The 23,650-nt window shown below is 43.8% G+C and overlaps 1 protein-coding gene and 1 pseudogene across 2 annotated transcripts in view; both read right to left on the bottom strand.

Moving 5' to 3' along the window:
- Nucleotides 1–23,650, bottom strand: part of DNAAF9 (dynein axonemal assembly factor 9) — a 91,492-nt gene that overhangs the window by 47,705 nt on the left and 20,137 nt on the right. For both annotated transcript variants that reach the window (XM_017872610.1, XM_017872611.1), the window contains exons 11-15: nt 11,909–12,012; nt 5,124–5,270; nt 3,997–4,085; nt 1,705–1,806; nt 1,317–1,434 (exon numbers count right to left, since the gene is read on the bottom strand). In XM_017872610.1, the coding sequence (XP_017728099.1) occupies nt 1,317–1,434; nt 1,705–1,806; nt 3,997–4,085; nt 5,124–5,270; nt 11,909–12,012 (560 nt within the window). The remainder of the gene's footprint in view (nt 1–1,316; nt 1,435–1,704; nt 1,807–3,996; nt 4,086–5,123; nt 5,271–11,908; nt 12,013–23,650) is intronic.
- Nucleotides 2,573–3,144, bottom strand: LOC108530008 (NEDD8-conjugating enzyme UBE2F-like; annotated as a pseudogene).

The following is a 23,650-nucleotide window of genomic DNA, read 5'->3' on the forward strand; positions in this document are numbered from 1 at the left end:
ACTTTGGGAGGCCGAGGCGGGCAGATCACGAGGTCAGGAGATCCAGACCATCCTGGCCAACATGGTGAAACCCCATCTCTATTAAAAATACAAAAAATTAACAGGGTATGGTGGCAGGTACCTGAAGTTCCAGCTACTTGAGAAGCCGATGCAGGAGAATTGCTTAAACCCAGGTGGCGGAGGTTGCAGAGCGTGCCATTGCACTCCAGCCTAGGTGACAAAGCAAGACTCAAAAAAAAAAAAAAAAAAAAGAAAAAAAGACCATCCTGGCTAACATGGTGAAACCCCGTCTCTACTAAAAATACAAAAAGTTAGCCGGGCGTGGGGGTGCGTGTCTGTAATCCTGGCTACTCGCGATGCTGAGGCAGGAAAATCCCTTGAACCTGGGAGGCGGAGGGTGCAGTGAGCCAAGATCACGCCACTGCACTCCCGCCTGGCCAACAGAGTGAGATTCTGTCTCAAAAAAAAAAAAAAAAAGAGACTTATGGTTCTGAAGGAACGGTGGGAAGGGGTCAAGAGGAGGAAAGTGTGAGGCAGGAGTAGATTAAAATCCACTCTGGGGGCCGGGCACAGTGGCTCACACCTGTAATCCCAGCACTTGGGAGGCTGGGGTGGGCGGATCACCTGAGGTCAGGAGTTCGAGACCAGCCTGGTCAACATGGTGAAACCCTGTCTCTACTAAAAATACAAAAATTAGCCAGGCGTGGTGATGCATGCCTGTAATCCCAGCTACTCAGGAGTCTGAGGTGGGAGAATCACTTGAGCCCAGGAGGCGGAGGCTGCAGTGAGCCAAGATCACGCCAGTGCACTCCACCCTGGGCAACAACAACAACAACAACAAAACCAAAACAAACAAACAAACAAAACTCCACTCTGGGGAAGATAGTGTTTATAAAGTATTACTTTACTCTGCTGATTCTGGCAAGGCCTGAATAACATGGGTGCCCTTCCCTGTATTAAGCACAATGTGTCAACCACTGCCAGGTAAGTTCCTGTCACAATCAGGAAGAGCTGATAGCATGAAAGCACTGAGTAGGAGTTTAAATGTTCTTGAGAGGCCAGGGGAGGGTACGGCAAGATGCCAGGGTTTTGTCACTGTCACGAGGCTTGGCCAGGGTAAATGTAGACACCTGACACAGACATCGTATACAGTAGGTTGCACGTGTATCATTACATTTCAGGATCCAAGGAAGTGGAGAGTCCTGTAACAGGGACTCTATCTGAGTTCTTGTTGTTAACTGACACAAAAGATCCAGGGGCAGGCTCTCAAGATTATCTTCCTGTGAATTCCCAACATATCTGGTGAGCTCCTCTACCTTGTCATTTTCTACTCTGTGAGTAGGGTTGACTTCAGCTTGCTGCAGCAGGACAGGAAGATGGGTCCTCATCACAGGTTCCTGGCTAATGCTGCTGATGGTGAAATGCTGGAGAAACCTAAAAACACAAAGACAATGCTATTATGTTACCATCCTAGCCTTTCCTGAAGGTGACGACTCACATGAAAAAGTTTTTACTTAATTGCTGAAAAATAAACCTTGGAGAGATTCTCTCTAGAGACTAAAATTGTGTACAGTGTGTTTCTGGGACATTTTACAGTGATCTCTAAGAAATTACAAGAAAAAGGAGCTAAAAGGACCAACTTTGAGGTTTCTGACATTTCAAAAGCCAGAATATTAAACATCTATAAACAGAACCAGAGCTTACCAGTCCAGCTCTGGGAGTTTGGCTGAGAGTAACTTTAGGGAACTCCGTTTCTCCCCAGCAGGCTGGCTCAGGGCACTGAAGAGCTTCTGTGCACTGGAGTGCCTGGAATAACAAAAGCTCACAGATTAGAAGTCCATCTTCCTTTAGAACATACACTTTACAAAACTGGTTCTGATGTTTTCAAGCCAGAGTCCAGTGACAGAGTCAACTCTTCCAAAACACCCATTTCAGACTTAAACAAAATGAGGTGTTAGTGCATGATGACGGGTACGTCCACATAGAAAGGCTGGCCTGAAATCCCTTGATAATACCATGAGTTTCTGATTCTTGGTGGTTTTACTTCTCTTTTTTCTTTTTTTGAGACAGAGTCTCGCTCTGTCACCCAGGCTGGAATGCAGTGGCACAATCTTGGCTCATTGCAACCTCTGCCTCCCAGGTTCCAGAGATTCTCCAGCCTCAGCCTTCTGAGCAGCTGAGATTACAGGCGCATACCACCACGACCGGCTAGTTTTTGTATTTTTAGAAGAGATGAGGTATCACCTTGTTGGCCAGGTTGGTCATGAACTCCTGACCTCAGGTGATCCACCACTTCGGCCTCCCAAAGTCCTGGGATTACAGGCGTGAACCACTGCGCCCGACCTTTTTCTTTTTTTTTTTTTTAAAGAAGCCCTTGATGTATTATGTTGAATTCTCCATATACAATGACCAGTCATGAAGACGGTCTTCTTCAGGGGAACATGGTCACAGGACTGGGGCAATCCAGGGGACTGAGAGGGAGCGTGAGGATGGGAGGCGGGGCTACCTCTTGCTATTTCACATTAGAGACAAACTATAACACAGTCCATGGGCCTGCAATCATCCCCTTTTATCATCTGGCATAATGCTTGATGTAGTTGTCCACTTTATTCTGGAAGTCCTCCTTGTCCTGCAAATGATGTTCTGCAGCTTCAATATTCAGTGGACCACCAAAATTCAAAAGATCAGTAAACAAAGAGTTTAATCCCCAAACGACATCCTGTAATGTTCTCATGGGAGCCCAGCTGTGCTGTCAATTGAATGTTCTCTCAGTAAACTCAGACATATTTCCCCTATCTCTGTGATGTTGAGGTGCCAGATCTTGGTCAGGCATTTCATTTTGGGAGGCACCATGTTGTACGCATCGGGAACTTCAAACTGAAATTTTCTACCCTGGTAGTAACCCTCATCTGGAGTTACTGTTAGCTGAAAACAGTGAAGCTTGTTTGGATCAGGAAAATGCACTTTACATGTACAAGGTAAATTAGCTTCAATTTCTGCAACCTCTGTAGTCCCAACTGCTAAGTGGGAGGATCACCTGAGCCTGGGAAGTCAACGCTGCAGTGAGCCAGGACCGCACCACTGAACAGAGTAAGACCCTGGGCTCCCCGAGACAGGTGAGACTGGCCCGGCGCCCAACATCATGCCTGGCCCGGGTCAGGGCTGTGAGAGGTGGCCCCTCATAGCTACACTGGCTCCTGGCAGTGGGGACCTTTTTTTTTGAGAAAAGGTCTTGATCCATCACTCAGGTTGAAGTGCAGTGGCACGGTCATGGCTCACTGCAACTTTTAACTCCTGGTCTCAAGTAACCCTTCCACCCCGGCCTCCTGAGTAGCTGAAACTACAGGCATGTGCCACTATACCCAGCTAATTTTTAAGTTTTTGTAGGGATGGAGTCTCACTATGTTGCCCAGGCAGGCTGGTCTCAAACTCTTGTGCTCAATTCATCCTCCTGCCTCAGCCTCCCAAAGTGTTGGGATAACAAGTGTGAGGCACTGCACGGGGCCCTCTCTTGCCTTCTATTCCCCCAAGGGCACTGGCTACCTGCAAGCTGGCAGCATTGAAATGTCTGTGTTGGCTGGGCGCGGTGGCTCAAGCCTGTAATCCCAGCACTTTGGGAGGCCGAGACGGGCGGATCACGAGGTCAGGAGATCGAGACCATCCTGGCTAACACGGTGAAACCCCGTCTCTACTAAAAAATACAAAAAACTAGCCGGGCGAGGTGGCGGGCGCCTGTAGTCCCAGCTACTCGGGAGGCTGAGGCAGGAGAATGGCGTGAACCCGGGAGGCGGAGCTTGCAGTGAGCTGAGATCCGGCCACTGCACTCCAGCCTGGGCGACAGAGCGAGACTCCGTCTCAAAAAAAAAAAAAAGAAATGTCTGTGTTGACCCTTTCAGAAGCCAAGACCCCTGTGTTACATAATGCGAGGCATCCTGCAGAGAAAGCACGCCCACAAAGCCTAGGGAAGCAAGCACAAATATTGAAGCAGCCACTTACAATCTCTTTTGTTCCACAGATAATCCATCTTCCTGGATCACTTTTAAAGAGAGCCCTGAGTTATCCTGCTGTTGCCAGAGGGAGAAGACCTAAACAAAACAGAATTTGAGCAAAGAACACTTTAAACCCAACAACAGGATATGGAACCCACATGGGGATTTGATGGTTGTTGAAAATCTAGACTGTCATTGCAGAGAAAATGACTATAACAAACAAGTTTGCTTCAAAAATAGAGGCCTGAAGCAATTTTGTTCTGTATTTTTAAAAACCAGAATGTCTTTCTGGGTTACTCCCCCAGGGATTCTGCTCCTTGAGAGATCAGGAAGCATGGAGAAAGGGGTCGGGTAACACTGTCCTCGCAGCAGAGGCATGTTCTCCTCTAGGGAGACAGACAGGAGTGGTTCAAGTAATTCCTGCCTAGAGGCAGAGGGATGGCTGAAGAGAATCTAAAGGGCTGTCTTTACTTTCCCAGATTGAAAGGATAAGCACAAGGAGGTAAAAAGGTCCAGCAAAGCTGGGAGACACAGACTGGGCTGAGAAACTATTCTACAGCCAAGGTCAACTCTTGCATCCTCTATGGTCTGCGAATCTGACCTGAGGGAGGAACACTGTCCCATCACAAGCTGCTGTAACAACACCTTTAAAAGAATTCCCACTAGTCATGAGGTTAGCCATCAGTTTGGCTTTGGCTATTGCTTGGTCTCTAAGTGGGTCGTATCATTTTTGTAAACTCCCTCATCTATAATGTGCAGCCTGCCAGGTGGTACCATTCGCAAGAGGGACTGTGACCCATGGGGAAGGAGAGTAGAGAGTGGCAAAGAGAACACTAATTCAGTAGGTAGGGCCCAACAATTCAATAAAGTAGCTAAATAAGAGATAACTCTAACTAGGATTTAAAGAGGACAAAGTAGATTTTTCTTAAAGGCTAAAAACTCTCTTGTTCAGTTTCTTTAGGCTCTCACCTCTCCCTGCCAACAGCGCCATTCCAGAACCTGAAGGGATGAGAAGCAGCCCTCATAACTCTGCCTCTCATCACTTCACTGTTAGCCCCAAGATGCTGCCTTACCATTTATATTGCTAGGGGGGAAAAAGTAGTAGTAGTTTTGCTGAATAATGACTGATGTTACCTCTGAGTAAAATGCTTGGTATATCTTCGATTTGGGGAAAAGGGCAATCATCAGAAAACTGCTTGATCCATGGAAATGAACTGGGAGGTGAGGAAGCAATGAGCTTTTGAAGTCTATGAGAAGAGCAGCAACAGTACTGGTGGAATCCTAAAGAGAAAAGGAGGGAGCATCAGCAAGAAGGGCATCTGCGCAATTATAGCACTCACAACTACTGCCAGAACACACAGAATCAATTTCGATACAATTATTGTCACATTATGTAGTTCACTGGGGTTTGGTATAGATGTGCTTTACTTATAGGAGATACAGGAAATAAAAGGATTTTTTTTTTTTTGAGACAGGGTCTTGCTCTGTCACCCAGGCTAGAGTGTGATGGCTCACTGAAGCCTCGACCTCCTGGGCTCAAGCAATTCTTCTGCCTCAGCCCTTCAAGTAGCTGAGACTACAGACACATGCCACCATGCCTGGCTACTTTTTTTTAAACTTTTTGCAGAGACAGGGGCTTTCTATGTTGCCCAGGCTGGTCTCAAACTCCTGGTCTCAAGTGATCCTCCCACCTTGGCCTCCCCAAGTGTTGGGATTACAGGAGTGAGCCACCACCCCTAATCTGGATTTTTTCCCCTAAAGTGAAAATGTTATCTCAAAATTCGTTCTAGGATATTAATCCCTTATCAGATAAATGATTTGTGAATGTTTTCTTCCATTCTGAGGATTGTCTTTTCACTCTCTGGATAATGTCCTTTAATACACAGAAGTTTTAAATATTGACAGAGTCCAATTTACATATTTTTTCATTTGCTGTCTGTGCTTTTAGTATCACATCCAAGAAATCATTGCCAAATCCAATATCATCAAGATTTTCTCCTGTATTTTCTTCAAAGAGTTTTACCATTTTAGCTCTGTGTTTTTTTTTTTTTTTTTTTTTGAGACGGAGTCTCACTCTGTCGTCCAGGTTGGAGTGCAAAAGCGCGATCTCAGCTCGCTGCAACCTCCGCCTCCTGGGTTCAAGCAATTCTCCTGCTTCAGCCTCCCGAGTAGCTGGGACTACAGGTGCGTGCCACCATGCCCAGCTAATGCTTGTATTTTCAGTAGAGATGGGGTTTCACTATGCTGGCCAGGCTGGTCTCAAACTCCCAACCTCATGATCTGCTCGCCTCCGCCTCCCAAAGTGCTGGGATTGCATATTGTTTTAGCTCTTAACGTTTATGTTTTTGATCCATTTTCAGTTAATTTATTGTACAGGGCATAAAGTAAAGGTCAAACTTCATTCTCTTGCACACGGATATCTAGTTTTCCCAGCACCATTTTTTTTTTTTTGAGACAGGGTCCCACTCAGGGCACCTGTGTCCAGGTTGGAGTGCAGTGGCGCCATCTTGGCTCACTGGCCTCTGCCTCCTGGGTTCAAGCAATTCTCATGCTTCAGCTTCCTGCCTGGCTGGGATTACAGGCGCCCGCCCACCACACCCAGCTAATTTCTGTATTTTTAGTACAGACAGGGTTTTGCCATGTTGGCCAGGCTGGTCTCGAACTCTTAGCCTCAAGCAATCTGCCGTCCTCGGCCTCCCAAAGTGCTGGGATTACAAGCATGAGCCACCGCACCAGGCCTCTCAGCACCATTAGTTAAAAAGACTGTCCTTTTGACATTGAATGGTTCTGGCATCCTTGTCAGAAATGATTTGATACAAAAGTTTATTTCTGGGCTCTCCATGGGTCTAGTCCACTGGTCCATATGCCTGACCTTCTGCCAGTACCACACTGTTAGGTCACTGTAGCTTTGCAGAGAGTTTCGAAACAAGAAAATTTATGTGTTACAACTTTCTTCTTCTTTTTTTTTTTTTGAGACGGAGTCTTGCTCTGTTGCCCAGGCTGGAGTGCAGTGGCCGGATCTCAGCTCACTGCAAGCTCCGCCTCCCGGGTTTTACGCCATTCTCCTGCCTCAGCCTCCCAAGTAGCTGGGACTACAGGCGCCTGCCACCTCGCCCGGCTAGTTTTTTGTACTTTTAGTAGAGACGGGGTTTCACCGTGTTAGCCAGGATGGTCTCGATCTCCTGACCTCGTGATCCGCCCGTCTCGGCCTCCCAAAGTGCTGGGATTACAGGCTTGAGCCACCGCGCCCGGCTACAACTTTCTTTTTCAAGATTGTTTTCAACAATCAGGGTCCCTTGAGAGTCTATATATTCTATATGAAGTTTAGGATGGGTTTTCCTATTTCTTTCTTTCTTTTTTTTTTTTGAAACATAGTTTTCACTCTGTTACCCAGTTTGGAGTGTAGTGGCACAATCTTGGCTCACTGCAACCTCTGCCTCCCAGGTTCAAGCGATTCTTGTGCCTCAGCCTTCCGAGTAGCTGGGATTGTAGGTATGTGCCACCACATCTTCCTAATTTTTGTATTATTAGTAGAGACAGGGTTTCACCATGCTGGCCAGGTTGGTCTCAAACTCCTGACCTCAAGTGATCCACCCGCCTCAGCCTCTTAAAGTGCTGGGATTGTGTGAGCCACCACGCCCGGTAGGGTTTTCCTATCTGCAAAAAATGCCATTGGGATTTTGATACGGACGGCACTGAACCTGTAGATTGCGTTGGGCAGTACTGTCTTAATATTAAGTCTTCTGATTCATGAACATGGATGTTTTTCTTTCATTTAGGTTGTCTTTAATTTTTCTGCAATATTTTACAGTTTTCAGTGTAAATCTCTTGTTTTCTTGGTTAAATTTACTCCTTAGTACTTTAGTGTTTTTGATGCTAATGTAAATTGTTTTCTTTTTTTGAGACAGGGTCTCACTCTGTTGCTCAGGCTAGAGCACAGTGTGGCATGATCACAGCTCACTACAGCTGCTGCCTCCTGGGCTCAGGAGATCCCCCCACCTCACCTCTCAAGTAGCTTGGGACTATAGACATGTGCCACCATGCCCCACTAATTTAAAAAAATTTTTTGAGGCTGGGTGCACTCCAGCCTGGGTGACAAAGCAAGACTCCATCTAAATAATAATCATCATCATCATCATCTTTTGTAGAGATGGAGTTTCACCACGTTACCCAGGCTTGTCTCAAAGTCCTGGACTTAAGTGATCCACCTGCCTTGGCCTCCCAAAGTGCTGGCATTACAGGCTTCAGCCACTGCATCCAGCCCTGGAATTGTTTTATTAGTATCTTTCTCAGATTGTTCACTGGTAGGGCATATAAATGAAACTCATTTTGAAAAAAATTATAAAAATAGAACAGAGAAGAAAGTTAAAAAAAAAAATAATCGAAAGTCCCATCACCTATACCCAACTACAGCTAACATTTAGTACTTTCGTTTTCCGTGTTTTTTTTTTTCAGAGACAGGGTCTTGCTCTGTTTCCCAGGCTGCAGTGCAGTGGTACAATCATAGCTCATTGTAAGTTCGAGCTCATTGCAACCTCGAACTTCTGGGCTCAAGTGATCCTCCCACCTAAGTCTCCCAAATAGCTGTGACTTCAGGCACATGCCATCATGCTTGGCCTTTTTTTTTTTTCTTTTTTGAGATAGAGTTTCACCAGACTTGGTGCCCAGGCTGGAGTGCAATGGCGCAATCTCGGCTCACTGCAACCTCCCCCTCCCGGGTAAAAGCGATTCTACTGCCTCAGTCTCCCGAGTACCTGGGACCACAGGCGCGCACTACCATGCACAGCTAATTTCTGTATTTTTAGTAGAGACAGCATTTCATCATGCTGGTGAGGCTGGTCTCGAACTCCTGACCTCAGGTGATCCGCCCTTCTCGGCCTCCCAAAGTGCTAGGATTACAGGCGTGAGCTACCACGCCCAGCCCCATATCCTGTTTTTAAAACTTAATTTATCATTACCATCAGCCATGTTATCATATACTGTCAGTAAGCATTTCCAGTGACTGCACTCTCTCACCCTGTTGGGCCACCCCCATGGCTTGACATGAGCTATTCCAGTTCTCCTCTGCCAACAGTTCCTTAGTATAAGTTAGTATACTTCAATACTATATTAGCATAATTTAACAATAAATGCTAGTTTACTGTTACATATGATAGCAGGAGGTTGTTTCTGATGTAATTTCTTCTATCTGGTAAGTAGCCTCATGTCCTCTGAACACCCCTGACCTCGGACTCAGTGTTTCCATGTTAATAAAGATACAACTCTTTGCAGAAAAAAAATATTAACTCATTTGTCTAAATCACCAAAATGTTTTCCCAATTTTAAAATTTGCCTTTTGAAATACTTTTTAAAAATTATTAATGTACATAGTATATATATATATACTATACATATATAATACCTGCTACTATATATTATTTTTTTTTTTTTTTTTTTTTTTTTTTGCGACATTCTCACTCTGTAGCCCAGGCTGGAGTGCAGTGGTGCGATCTCGGCTCACTGCAACCTCGGCCTCCCAGGTTGATGCGATTCTGCTGCCTCAGCCTCCCAAGTAGCCTGGATTACAGGCGTGTACCACCACGCTCAGTTAATTTTTGTTTAGTAGAGATGGGGTTTCACCATGTTGGCTAGGCTGGTCTTTAATTCCTGACCTCAGGTGATCCACCTGCCCCAGTCTCCCAAAGTGCTGGGATTACAGGCATGAGCCACTGTGCCTGGCCATAAAAAATTATTTTTTATTTTTAATTAATACATAATATGCACATATTTATGGGGTATAATGTATTGTTTCAATACATGTATACATTATGTAATGATTAAATCAGGGTAATGAATGAGAAATCCATCACCTCAAACATTTATCATTCAGAATCTTCTCTTCTAGCTATTTTGAGATCTAAACACCTTACTGTTGACTGCAGGCACCCTACTGTGCAACAGAACACTAGAACTTACTCATCCTTTCTAACTTTGTATTCATTGATCAACCCCTCCCCATCCCCTAAAATACTTTTTAAAGGGTTTTGTATTACTAATTAGTCTGATAAATTTTATGATATACCCATACAATGGAATACTACTTAGCAATAAAGAGAACACAGCTATTTACATATACAACATGGATGAATCTAAAAATCACTATGTTAAGTGGAAAATGTCAGACTCAAAGGATACAGAATAGATGATGTTCATTTATATAACATTTTAGAAAATGCAAACTAATATATAGTGACAAAAGCTAATCAGTGGTTGTCTGAACCCAGGAGTGGAGGGAAAGATGATCTGTAAAAGGGCATGACGAAATATTTTGGTTTGATTGTAAAGGTGGTTTCATGAATGTACACATCTGCCAAAGCTTTAAATCAATACAGTTAGTTGTATTTACAGTATACTTCGATAAGTTAAATTGTCAGCAAAAAAATTTTTTAAAATCAGTAACTGGTCAGCCAGGTGCGGGGGCTCACACCTGTAATCCCAGCACTCTGGGAGGCTGAGGTGGGCGGACCACGAGGTCAGGAGATGGAGACCATCCTGGCTAACACAGTGAAACCCCGTCTCTACTAAAAATACAAAAAATTATCCGGGCATGGTGGCGGGCACCTGTAGTCCCAGCTACTCAGGAGGCTAAGGCAGGAGAATGGCGTGAACCTGGTAGGCAGAGCTTACAGTGAGCCGAGATGGCACCACTGCACTCCCGCCTGGGCAACAGAGCGAGACTCTGTCTCAAAAAAAAAAATTCAGTAACTGGTCAAATTTGACTCATTTTTCCTTTAGAATTTCTTGTATTGTTTCTAAGCTTAGGAAGTCTTCTAACCCCTAGAAGTTTAATAAATATTCATTTTTATATTCTATTTGTGAAATTTAAACATATTTAATTTTAATCCCTCAGAAGTTCATTTTGATTTTTGGTAGAGGTAAGAATCTATTTTTTGTCAAAATTAGCTACTTATTATCCTAGTACTGTGCTTTTCATGATGCATTCTTTCTTCCCTGATATTGGAAGACTCTTTAACCTAATGGCAAAGCTTTAATCTAATAGGGCCATCCAATGTGTCCAATTGGTCTGCCTACATTTTTGAACAGCCTTTAAGGCTGCAGGCTCTATATGGAAGGAAAACTTGCTCAAAGAATTTGTTTTCTGAGCCATCTGACCAAAATACCTCACATAGTCTCTGTCCTAGTTCCCAGACAGACTGGTTTTGAGGCTGAGGCCAGGTAGAGTGGCGGGCCTGCCCTCTGCTCTGGTGTTGCACTGAGACAAGCTGTGCCTTGGCCACAGAGTAAAGGCTAGGAGAAACTCATTGCTACCCTCTTCCCCTTAAGGTGAAGGGGAAGTGTTGGTGCAGCCTGGTGAACTTAGAGGACTGTTACAGGACGGTGGAACTTTTACAGAGCTGGAGAGGAAGTCTGGGTGTATGATGGAGGAGGGGTTAAACTCTCACAGGGAAAGTGAGCCATTTCTCTCCCTCTCTGGCTCACTTACAATCCTGTCCATGCTAATGTGTATGTGAAGCCTCATCAATACCACAGGATGCAGCTCCTTTCTGGTTTTTCAGTGGGTGAGCCTTATGTCCCTGGGCCTGAAGGCCACCTGAGAGGGGCCACTGGAGGCCTTCTCAGCCTGCGTCATAGTCCTCTTTATGGTGAATGAATTGGGCATGGGTAGCTGCTGGCCTTTCTGACCAGAAGCCCTTTCTAGGTAAGCCCTTTACAGAGCAGTGAGGTTGACGAGGCTCATAAGTGTCTTGAGAATGCCCAGGCCTCTCCACAACCTCCCTCCCTGACTGCCTCAGTGGCTGTGCTGGTTCCTGACATACTGCCCTGTGGTAGTGGAGGGGAGACAGGAGTTATTTAGTTTTCCCCTCAAAAGTGTGAGGAACTTTCCGACCAAAAACGCCACTGACTAGTAAAACACCTACCCCATCATAGAAGGAAATGGAATTCATGTGATCCTTGGAAATGATGATACTTCCATGACGACAGTGAGAAAACAGAAGGCCACTAGAGAAGAAATGAACATTCCCTGGAAGGAAAAGAGAGTTGGTCAGAGCTGGAGGGCTGGGTGCTCTGGGTCAGATTCCAATGTCCTCTTGCACAGCAGTGTGGTAACTACAGGCCAGTATCAGTAGCAATTACGTTATGCAATTTGTATACTGAGCCCTGTGCTCTGAGGAAGCCAAAGTAACCTCCCAGAGCCTCAGAGGGAAACGAGGCATCAGATGCAGTCTGCATAAGAATTAGAAAAACAAGTGAATAAACTATCAGCTAATGGGGAGAAGCAAAATTCACATTCCCTTATGAGTATCTTCCAGGGAAACACACTAAAAAAGACTTTGGGTATATCTGCTCCATTTACTGAGTTTACAGATTTTCCTTTCTTCTGCTTTGCCAGAAGCTGGCTCAGCCCTAGAGAGACCACATCCCTCACTTAGGGCCTGAGAAGGAGCACTCGACTCTCAGCTGAAGACTGGTGAAGGGAGCTTAAGGTCCCTGTGCCCAGCAATGGAACATTTGAGTTAGGTAATGAGTAGGTTCTACAGACACTGGGGGGTTGCTCTTCTGTAGTTCACAAAAGCAAGATGGGTGGCAGGTGGACACGGATGTGGGTTGCTCGGAACAAGGATTCAAGTCTAAGGAGAGCTGTTGTGTCCTGGATGGTCAAGGTCATATGCAGCAGCTCGGTATAGGCCCTAGGGAGCAGACCATGGAAAAGATGGAAAACTAAGATGACAAAGATTAATGCCGGGCCTGGGCTTGCTTTGGAGACACAAAAACAGCACCCAGAGCACCCATAAGACTCCCAGGTGAAGCTGCTCTCTGGGGTGGGTCCAAGCTGAATCTTCCATTCCTATAACAGCTTTTCTTTCCATGTTTCTACATACAGAGAGGAGATGAAGTAGTTCTTAAAGCTCAAGGCACAGGTTTGAGTTTATTGTCATTAAGACCTCATTGCCAAGGCAAAGGTCAAGAGATAAATAAGTGAGACTGATTCCTTGAGTTGTAGCTCCAGAAAAGCAGTGCAAAGCTCTGGAGATCGGAATGACAAGAATAGCGAAGGCCAGAGTCTGAGAGTTGCATTCGCATCCTGGGCGAGGAATCTAGAGACTGCAAGCTTTGAAGGCTTCCTGAGGAGGTGAGGTTTCAGAAGGAAGGGAGGGGCTTAGTTAGTATGTGTTCACAGCAGACAGGAGAAGTGAAGGGAGAAGGAGGCGGTTTTTAGGTACAAGAAGAACTGGCACCTGCCTCTCATGGAAGAACCAGATGCCCAGTCAGAGGGACAAGCCAACCTTAAAATCTGTGGCAGCCACAGCCAGCAACTATCCAGGTTCAAGCTCTGGAAACCTCTACTCTCCAACAAGTAGCCTGGCTTTCCATGCATACTGCCTTTTTCTGAGGCCCTCTGAAAAGGAAGCTACTCATGCCCCAGCCTCATCCTGTACCAACCCCAAAGTTCCTCCATGCTGCTCCCAGGCCATTCTCCCCAACACCACAGCATGATACTTTCATTCCTCTAGAGACACAAGACCCTCGCTCTACTGCTCACACCTACTACCCTCCTGACCATGCCATATTTCAAATTACCCTGAATGTGCTCAGTCTTCCCCTCCAATGCAAACACTTCCATTCCTTCTTAGAGCAGTAAAGCTGCACCCAGAGTGACTTCTGAAATCTCCAGCCCAGCAGCTACTCTCTGACTCCAGCACCCCATCCCCCTTTTAGCTGTCTCCCTCCCCACACTCCATCCTCTGATGTCACTGAGCTTTCACAGTCACAGTATTTGCATTTTCCCCTATTGCTCAGAAATTTCTGATATTCTTCTCATCCACATCAAGGGCAGATCTTCTGGGACAAGACTTACCTTTAATCTTTGTTCTGTTAAAAGAAAGGAATGGGAACAGGTTTCATGCAGTATTTACTAAGCACCACACATGTCATACACTATAGTTTTCTGTTTTCACAACTGTAAGAGGTGGTATTGTTTTTTCTCATAGGACAGATGAGAAAACTCAAGCTTAGAGAGATTTCCCCCAAAATCACAGTATTACTTGGTGGTGGAGCCAGGTATAGAACACAGGTTTGTCTGATGCCAAAGACACTATACCACGCTGGTGCCCTTCACTTCTCTCGTGCCTTTTTTTCTTTCAATTCTCCCCTGTCCAAAGCCCAGCTGTGGTGAATCTGACGATGTGCCTTCTCTGCTCCCTCAACCACAACAGGCCACAGTGCTGTCCCGTAGCCTGTTTACTGCTGTCTCCCCACTCCTTCCATCAGCCTACAGAGCTCATTCCAGACCTTCAACACTCTCCTAAAACCACAACCCCACCAACTCCTGCCACAAGATGACTCTACTTACTGTTTCCAGAGAGATACGAGGGGTCCACAGGTATCACGAGGTAGAAACTGCTCCTACTGCTGAGTGCTTAGTACCTGCACCCTTCCCTGTCCTGGGTACCTCTCTACCTGTGTACTTTTGAAGTGAACCTTTTCAGAAACAAGTCTGGTGCTACTCGAAAGGCCTCCTGGACAAACCTCAAAATCCTGAAGCTTCCAGAAAAAAGCACAGATTGGAGAAGCTGGCACATTCCATCTACTCAATAGGAAGACGGGAAAGGATGAGCGAGGTCATCTCCAGCATTTCCTCTCCCACTAGACTCTAAAGCCTCAAAACAAAATGGAAAAGAGGAAGACAAATTCACAAGACAGTGCTGGAAAAGCACTCATTATGGGGCATGGGCCAAGGCAAGGTCTCAGTAAACAGGATCTAATTTCAGTACTGTCCTGTGATCTGTCCTGTGATCGCAGCTGCCCCTCAGCCTGGCTCTGTGAGCAGTAACTCTGTCATTATTCTCAGAGCACACATGAGATAAGTGAAGTGACTTACTGGGTGGCCCAGTGCCTGTGCTCTGGTCTCAGATCCTAATCTGCTTGAAGCAATAACCCTTCTGGTATCTGCTCTGGACTCTTGACTGTCAGACAGTGGTCTGAGGGCCATGCCTTTGCAGGGGTTCACAGGGGCCAGGGCAGCCAACTCCTGAGGAGATCTCCCTGACTTTTTGTGCCATCCTTGGTGTCCTTAGTGGATGAGCTCTGTCCTTTCTCCTCCAATCTATAAGTCTGAAAATCCAGGATAAGAGGAAGTTTCTCATTACTGCCCCAAAACCAGGAGGACTGCAGTTTGGTTCTGCATTTGATTGAGCTCTGCATCCCTGGAAGTTCAACGAAAGAGGGATGAGCCCTCAGGGTAAACCAAGATACCAAGCAAATGCCAGTGAAGAATTTGGCTTTCCTTTTTCAGAAAACTGGCTGTACAAATAAAAATCTTCCAACAGTCCAGTCTATGGGAAGAGGGAACATTTATCACTGCTGGGGAAATTTATGATGCAATGGCTAGATGATTTTCATCCTATGTCTATAAATGTGTGTGAAATGTACACACAAGGTTTAAAGAAAAAAAAAAAAAACAAAGCAACAACAACAAATCCCAAATATCTATGCACTCACCACCGGGCCTAAGAAATTGAGCATTACTAGCACTATTGAAACCCCCTGGATGTCCTTCCTCAATGACAGTCCTTCTCTTCCACCCAAGGGGGAACAGCATCCTGAATTCTGGATGGTTTTACCACACTTGAATGTATCTGTAAACTGTGTATTACCTAGTTTTGTCTGTTTTTGTTTTTATATAAATGAAATCCTAATCATGTATTCTTCTGTGACTTGCTTACTTCTCTTGACATTCTGTTCCTGAATGTAACCCATGTTACATTCAGGTTACAAGTAACAGGCAGCCAAACAGTTCCCTCATGCTCAGTGCTGTACAAACCTTTACTTTTTTTTTGAGATGCAGTCTCACTCTGTTGCTCTGGCTGGAGTGTAGTGGTGCAATCTTGGCTCACTGCAATCTCTGCCTCCCAGGTTCAAGTGATTCTCGTGCCTCAGCTTCCCGAGTAGCTGGGATTACAGGCACGCACCACCATGGTCTGGCTAATTTTTGTATTTTTAGTAGAGATGGGGTTTCATCATGTTGGCCAGGCTGGTCTCGAACTCCTGACCTCAGGTGATCTGCCCGCCTCAGCCTCCCATAGTGCTGGGATTACAGGTGTGAGCCATCGTGCCAGACCAAAACCTTCGTTTTTAAAGTGTTCCTCCAGCCAGGTGCAGTGGCTCATGCCTGTAATCCCAGCACTTTGGGAGGCTGAGGTGGGAGCTTCACGTGAGGCCTGGATATCAAGACCAGCCTAGCCAACATGGTGAAACTCCATCTTTACTAAAATAATGATAATAATAATATAAAATAAAAAAATTAGCCAGGCGTGGTGCCATATGCCTGTAATCCACCTACTTGAGTGGCTGAGGCACAAGAATTGCTTGAACCCAGGAGGCAGAGGCTGCAGTGAGCCAAGATCACACCACTGCACTCCAGCCTGGATGACAGAGTGAGACTTCCTCTCAAGAAATTTTTAAAAAGTGTCCCTCAATAGCTTCAGGTGGACACAAGACAACACATGAGAGGGTGCAGAAATATGGCAGCAGAGAGCAAACCACCACTGGCCTGGGCCTCTACAACACACAAAGGTGAAAGCCAGATTGGTCCCCAGGGTTCTCAGGATGTATTCACTGTCCCATGTTTCAGTGGGTCCAGGATCCTGCTCTGCATTGCTAACAATTTCTGCCCAATGTAAAAACACTCTGGAATCTGTAAATCACTATAGGGAGAGTGAAGGAGCTGCCTAAGCACCAACCATTCACTGATGCCTGTAGGAAATAGAACCCATGCATATATGGTCTACTGATTTTCAACAAAGGTGAAAAGACAATTCAAAAGAGAAAGAAGAGTCTTTTCAACAAATGGTGCTGCAAAAACTGGATATTCATATGTCAAACAGCAAACATCAATACATCCCTCACAATGGAAATTCTGCCCATTCTCATCAGCCACAGAGGAAAACCTCATACTTCACAGGGATATTGGGTAGAGTACTGAAAAGGATTTTGCTACAGTAGTGGGGTAAAATTAATCCTAAGTCAAATGTTGCTCTGCTTCCTGCCTAATAAAGCTTTAAAAAGCAAGACCAGGTAACAGGATTAGAAGAAAAAGTTATTGGTTGGGCACAGGGGTGCATGCCTGTAATCCCAGTACTTTGGGAGGCTGAGATGGGTGGACTGTTTGAGGCCAGGAGTTTGAGATCAGCATGGACAACATAATGAGACCCCATCTCTATTCAAAAATAATAATAAAATAAGAAAAAGTTATTAAAACAGATATAACTATATCACGTTTAATAAGCTGGAGAAAAGAATGAACCATATTAGTTTGAGACATAAAAGATATAAAAAAGATTCAAATCAAACTTCTAAATATGAAAAATACAATGTCTAAGAAGAAAAATACACCGGATGAAATTAATGGCAGTAGACAATGCATAAGAAAAGGTGAGTAAATTAGAATAAACAGAAGTAGAAACTATGCAAAACAAAACACAAAGAGAAAAAACCCTGATCACAATAGTAGGGAACATCAGGGATCTGTGGGCCAACTTCAAGCAGCCCGATACATATGTAATGGGAATCCCTGAAGAGGAGGGGAGAAACGTTTAAAAAAAAATGGCTGACAAGCTTCTGCATTTGAGGAAGACTATAAACTCATCCATCCAAGAAGCTAAAAAAATCCAAAGCACAAAAACCATGAAGAAGCTGGTGCGGTGGCTCATGCCTGTAATCCCAGTACTTTGGGAGGCCGAGGTGGGCGGATCACCTGAGGTCAGGAGTTTGAGACTAGCCTGGTCAACATGGTGAAACCCCGTCTTTATTAAGAACACAAAAAATTCAGGCTGAGTGTGGTGGTGGGTGCCTGTAGTCTCAGTTACTTGGGAGGCTAAGGCAGGAGAATCACTTAAACACAGGGGGCGGAGGCTGCAGTGAGCCAAGATTATGCCACTGCACTCCAACCTGGGTGGCAAGTGAAACTCCATCTTAAAACAAAAAACAAACAAAAAAAAACATGAAGAAAACCACACCAAATCACATCAAAACCAAATTGCTGAAAAAAAAATTTTAAAAACCAAACTGCCTAAAATCAGTGATAAGCAGTTGGGGGAAAAGGATATCTTACATAGAAACAGGCCGGGCGCAGTGGCTCACTCCTGAAACCCCAGAATTTTGGGAGGCTGAGGAAGGTGGATCACCTGAGGTTGGGAGCTCAAGACCAGCCTGACCAACACGAAGAAACCCCATCTCTACTAAAAATACAAAATTAGCCAGGTGTGGTGGCACATGCCTGTAATCCCAGCTACTCGGGAGGCTGAGGCAGAATTGCTTGAACCCGGGAGGTGGAGGTTGCCATGAGCTGAGATTGTGCCATTGCACTCCAGCCTGGGCAACAAGAGTGGAACTCTGCCTCAAAAACAAACAAACAAACAAACAAACAAACAAACAAAAAAAGAAAGAAGCAAACAAAGATAAGTATGGCAGCAGATTTCTGCTTAAAAACAATACAAAAGTAAGAAGACAGGGGTGGGGCAATGTCTTTAAAGTACAGAAATTTGAAAATTTTCTTTTACCAAAATCTGAAAACTTAGATAAAAGGAAAAAAATTCCTAGAAAATTCTGTTTCCAAGACTGATCAAGTAGAAATTAAAAACCTGACTAACTCCATAATCATTAAAGAAACTAAATCAGTAGTTAAAACCTTTCCTTAAAAAATAAATCATGCCTTCAGTGTTTCATAGGCAAGTACTAAGAGTCAAAAAATAAATAATTCAAATCTCATACATAATATTTCACAGTAAGGAAGTACAAAAGAGAATACTCCTTGGCTAGAAAATCTGACCCTAAACCAGAAATTACAATACAAAAAAAGGAAAATCAGCTAATCCCATTTATGATGTAATAATCCTAACAAAACTATTAGCAAACGAAACTATTAGCAAACTGAGTCTAGCAGTATACTAAAAATAACGATCCAGTTAGCTCTTCCCAACAATGTAGAATTAACATTTAAAAAATCAAGTAATATAGTAGTTTATTATGTTAATAGATTAAAGGAACAAAGTTGTAAGTGCAGGAAAAAAGCACTAATAAAAATCAAGAAACATTCATGATAAAAACTTATTAAACTTGTAATGAAAGGGGAATGTTCTTACTGCAATAAAGGTAACTACCAAAAAAAAAAAAAACTCACAAGTATCAAAACGCAGAGGAAGCGGTAAAGCTCTCTCTGCTAGACAGGAATAACACAAGAATGCCTGTTATCATTACTCCTATTCCATGATGTACTAGTGGTCTGAGCCAGTGAAGGCAAGACAAAGAAATATAATAATTGGAAAGGAAGAAATAAAGCCATCATAATTCACAGATGATATGAGTGCCTACAAGTAAAACTCTGAAGGATCTAGATTATTAGAATTAATAAAGAATAAGATTAAGGAATACAAGCAAATATATGAATATTAAATACAGTTAATCCTATAACCAGCAATTCTACCATAATTTAGGATTATAATCCTAGATAAAGCATCAAAAGTATAATCATAAAAGATATTTCTGACAGTAAAAAATATATAAAATAATGAGAAAATTATAATGCTATATTAATAGGCATTAAAAAGACATAAATACACATCATATTCACGAACTGGAAAACTCAGGTTTACTTGACATGGTAAAAATGACAATTCTCTCCAAAGTGATCTTTAAATTGAACACAATTTCAGAAAAAAAAAAAAAAAACCCAACAAGTTTTCTGAAAATCCTGAAAAGCCAACACAAAAATGTCAGTAACTTGGAGCAAAGTGCTAAGAACAGCCAAGATACTCCTGAAGAAGAAAAAAAAGGTGGAAACTTGCCTTATCACATTAGAGACTGAATGTTTGTGTCCTCTCCAAAATTCCAATGTTGAAGCCTTAACCCCAAAAGTGATGTTATCTGGAGATGGGGCTTTTGGAAGGAAATAGGGGTTAGATGAGGTCATGAATGTGATGAGGTCATGAATGTGTGGCAAGGTCTATTGGGATGTAGTGCCCTTGTAAGAGCTACCAGAGAGCTTAGCCCCTACCACGTATGCACAGAGGAGGAGTCATGTGGGCACACAGTAACAGGCAGCCTCTACTGGTCAAGAGAAGAGGCCTCAGGATGAAACCTCCCTTGCCAGCACCTTGAACCTGGACTTCCCAGCCTCCAGACTGTGAGAAATAAATTTCTACTGTTTAATCCACTCAGCCTGTGGTATTTTGTTACAGCATCCCAAGCGGACTAAGACACCATATAGAAATATGTTATCTATCTAAAATAAGACAATGTGGTATTTTCTCAGGGAGAAACTGAATAATGGAACAGAACAGAGGGCTTATGAATAGACGCACACATAAAGAGACTCGATTTATAACAAAGCTGGCACTGCCGATCAGTGGGAAAAGAATGATTTTTCAATAACTGTTGCTGAGACAGGTGGCTACCTACATTTAAAAAGTGAAATTAGACTCCTATCTCATATCACTTTCAAAGAGCAATCCAGGTGGATTCTTTGAAAATTGTATTTTATAATTCAACAGAAAAAGCCTCAATAGATCTAACATACATGAATCACATAGGAAAAGATTAATTATCTTGATTACATTAAAATTAAGAACTTTTATTCATTAAAAAGCATCAGAAATAAAATAAGACAAGCCACCAGGTGAAAGAAAATATTTGCAATATACTGAATTGACAAATAATTAGTATCAAAAATCTATAAAAAATTCCTGGCCAGGCACAACTTTGGGAGGCTGCGGCAGGCTGATCACCTGAAGTTGAGAGTTCGAGAGCAGCCTGACCAACATAGAGGAACCCTACCTCTACTAAAAATACAGAATTAGCCAGGCATGGTGGTGCATGTCTGTAATCCCAGCTACTTGGGAGGCTGAGGCAGGAGAATCGCTTAAACCTGGGAGGCAGCGGTTGCAGTGAGCCGAGATCATGCCATTGCACTCCAGCCCAGGCAACAAGAGTGAAACTCCATCAAGAAAAGACGAATGAACAAACGAACTAGAGAGAGAGAGAGAGAGAGAGAGAGAGAGAGAGAGAGAGAAAGAGAAAGAGAGAAAAGAAAGAATTCCTAAAATAGGCCAGGCGCGGTGGGTCACGACTGTAATCCCAGCACTTTCAGAGGCTGAGACGGGCAGATGACCTGAGGTCAGGAGTTCAAAACCAGCCTGGCCAACATGGCGAAACCCCATCTCTATTAAAAATACAAAAATTAGCTGGGCATGTTGTTGCGCGCCTGTAGTCCCAGCTACTTGGGAGGCTGAGGCATGAGAATTGCTTGAACCTGGGAGGTGGAGGTTGCAGTGAGCTGAGATTGCGCCACTGCACTCCAGCCTGGACAACAGAGTGACACTTAGTCTCAAGAAAGAAAAAAAAAGGAATTCCTAAAATAAACAAGAAAAAGACAATCTAAAAGAAACATGAGCAAAAAACAAGAACAAGCATTTAACGGAAGGGAAGTATAATGGCTTGGCCAATAAATAAAGATGGTTCACTAATAATAAGAGAAATGTAAATTAAAATCCTAATAATACAGCACCGCACACTCACCACAGTGGCAAAACTGGCAAAACAGCAAGTGTTGGCCAGAATATGAAAAAACTCAAATACCTGTATGCTGCTGTTGGAAGTATAATTCGGGACAATCAATTTGTAAAACAGTCTGGCCTCATTTAAAAAAGCCATATGTGGGTTCATATTAAAATTCCAAATTTTTACTCCTCATTCCAACCCGACAGAAACATTTGCCCATGTGGACCAAGAGACATGCACAAGAATGCTCATAACAGTACAGTCTGCAATACCTAAAAAAGCCTATATTTACTTATTTATTTTTTAGAGTTAGGGTCTTGCTCTGTAAGCCAGATTGGTGTACAGTGGTGAGATCATAGCTTACTGTAGCCTTGAACTCCTGGGCTCAAGTCACTCTCCAGTCTCAGTCTTCCAAATATATGGGACTATAGGAATATGCCACCATGCCTGGCTAATTTTTTTGTTTTGGTAGAGATGGGGTCTCGCTGGTCTTGAACTGTTGGACTCAAGCAATCCTCCTGCTTCAGCCTCCCAAAGTGCTGGGATTACAGATGCTGGCTAATTAAAAAAATTATTTTGTAGAAACAAGAGTCTCACTCTGTTGCCCAGGCTGGTCTTGAACTCCTAGCTTCAAGTAATCCTCCCGCTTCAGCCTCTGAGAAGCTGGGATTATAGGCACAAGCCACTGCACCTAGCACAAAAACTATAAAAAAACCCACATGTTCACCAAGAGTCAAAATGATAGCGCATGCTAGCAAAAATGAATACTATAGGGCCATGAAAATGAGTAAGCTATATGGCTTACATACAACAAACTGGATGAATCCTAGGAATATCGAGCAAAAAAAGCATGTCTACAGTATGATTCTATCTGTATTAAGTTCAAAACAAGATATTGTCTGGGGATATGGGCATGTGTGGCAAAACTCTAAAGCAGGTTCCTGAGGATTAGGTACTGGGCAGCCTGCCTGGCCACAGACAGCAGGGCGGGGAGGAGAAGGGCACATGAAGGACATGAATGAATGGAAAGCTGAAAAGCAAGACATCTTGTAATAGCCGACGCCACTAACTGGTGAACAGAAATAGTTCTAGAGCTGAAAAAACTTCAAGGTAAAGGAAGTACTATTCTTTTCTTTTTCTTTTTTTGAGACAGAGTTTCACTCTTGTTGCCCAGGCTGGAGTGCAATGGCATAATCTCCGCTCACCACAACCTCTGCCTCTCAGGTTCAAACGATTCTCCTTCCTCGGCCTCCCGAGTCACTGGGATTACAGGCACGCGCCACCACGCCTGGCTAATTTTGTAGTTTTAGTACAGACGGGGTTTCTCCATGTTGGTCAGGCTGGTCTCAAACTCCTGACTTCAGGTGATCCGCCTGCCTTGGCCTCCCAAAGTTCTGGGATTACAGGCATGAGCCACCGTACCCTGCCAGGAAGTACTATTCTTTTCATCTGTAAGTAATTGCTGGGTGAAAAATCAGAAGACCTGTACTATTCTCCAGACCTGGACTACCCTCTAGATGCTGCCATTAACTTGTACTACATCTCAGTCAGGGTGAGGGAGCTTAAAAAAAAAAAAAAAGGCATGGAAAAAATAACAACTTGTACAACATCAGGCAAGTTTTCACCTTCTATGGGACTCAGGATATGAAGATCAATCAAGATAATGCATCCTGAGGAGCTGAAGATAATCTTCAGGGGATGGGAACAGATAAATTTCAAGCTCATCACAGTCCCAAGTAAAGGCAGATTTATAAAGACATTAAAGACAATTGAACTTCAGGACCCCTTACCTGCCCAAGCCCCCTTCTAAGGCCCTAAGAAGAGCCCTAATCATTTTGTAGTATTTTCCTTAAGAGAGTCCCCAAATGGTATAAACTTCAAGCCCCACAAAACTTACATCAGCTTCTGACCTGAATCCCAAAGTGGTCAAACGCTTATCCACAGGAAGGGGAGACTCCTGTTTAAATTCTCTGCTTCTATTTAATTTCCCTGCCTCAGAAAACCATCTCCTAATTTAAACTAGATTCTCCTCAGGAACGAAGAAAGTTTAAAATTTAAGTTTTCAAAAGACTATGACTAATAAGGCTCCAGAAATCCCTGGCTGT

Source organism: Rhinopithecus bieti, unplaced genomic scaffold (assembly GCF_001698545.2).
Source record: "Rhinopithecus bieti isolate Rb0 unplaced genomic scaffold, ASM169854v2 scaffold_7580, whole genome shotgun sequence".
NCBI classification, from domain to species: Eukaryota; Metazoa; Chordata; class Mammalia; order Primates; family Cercopithecidae; genus Rhinopithecus; species Rhinopithecus bieti.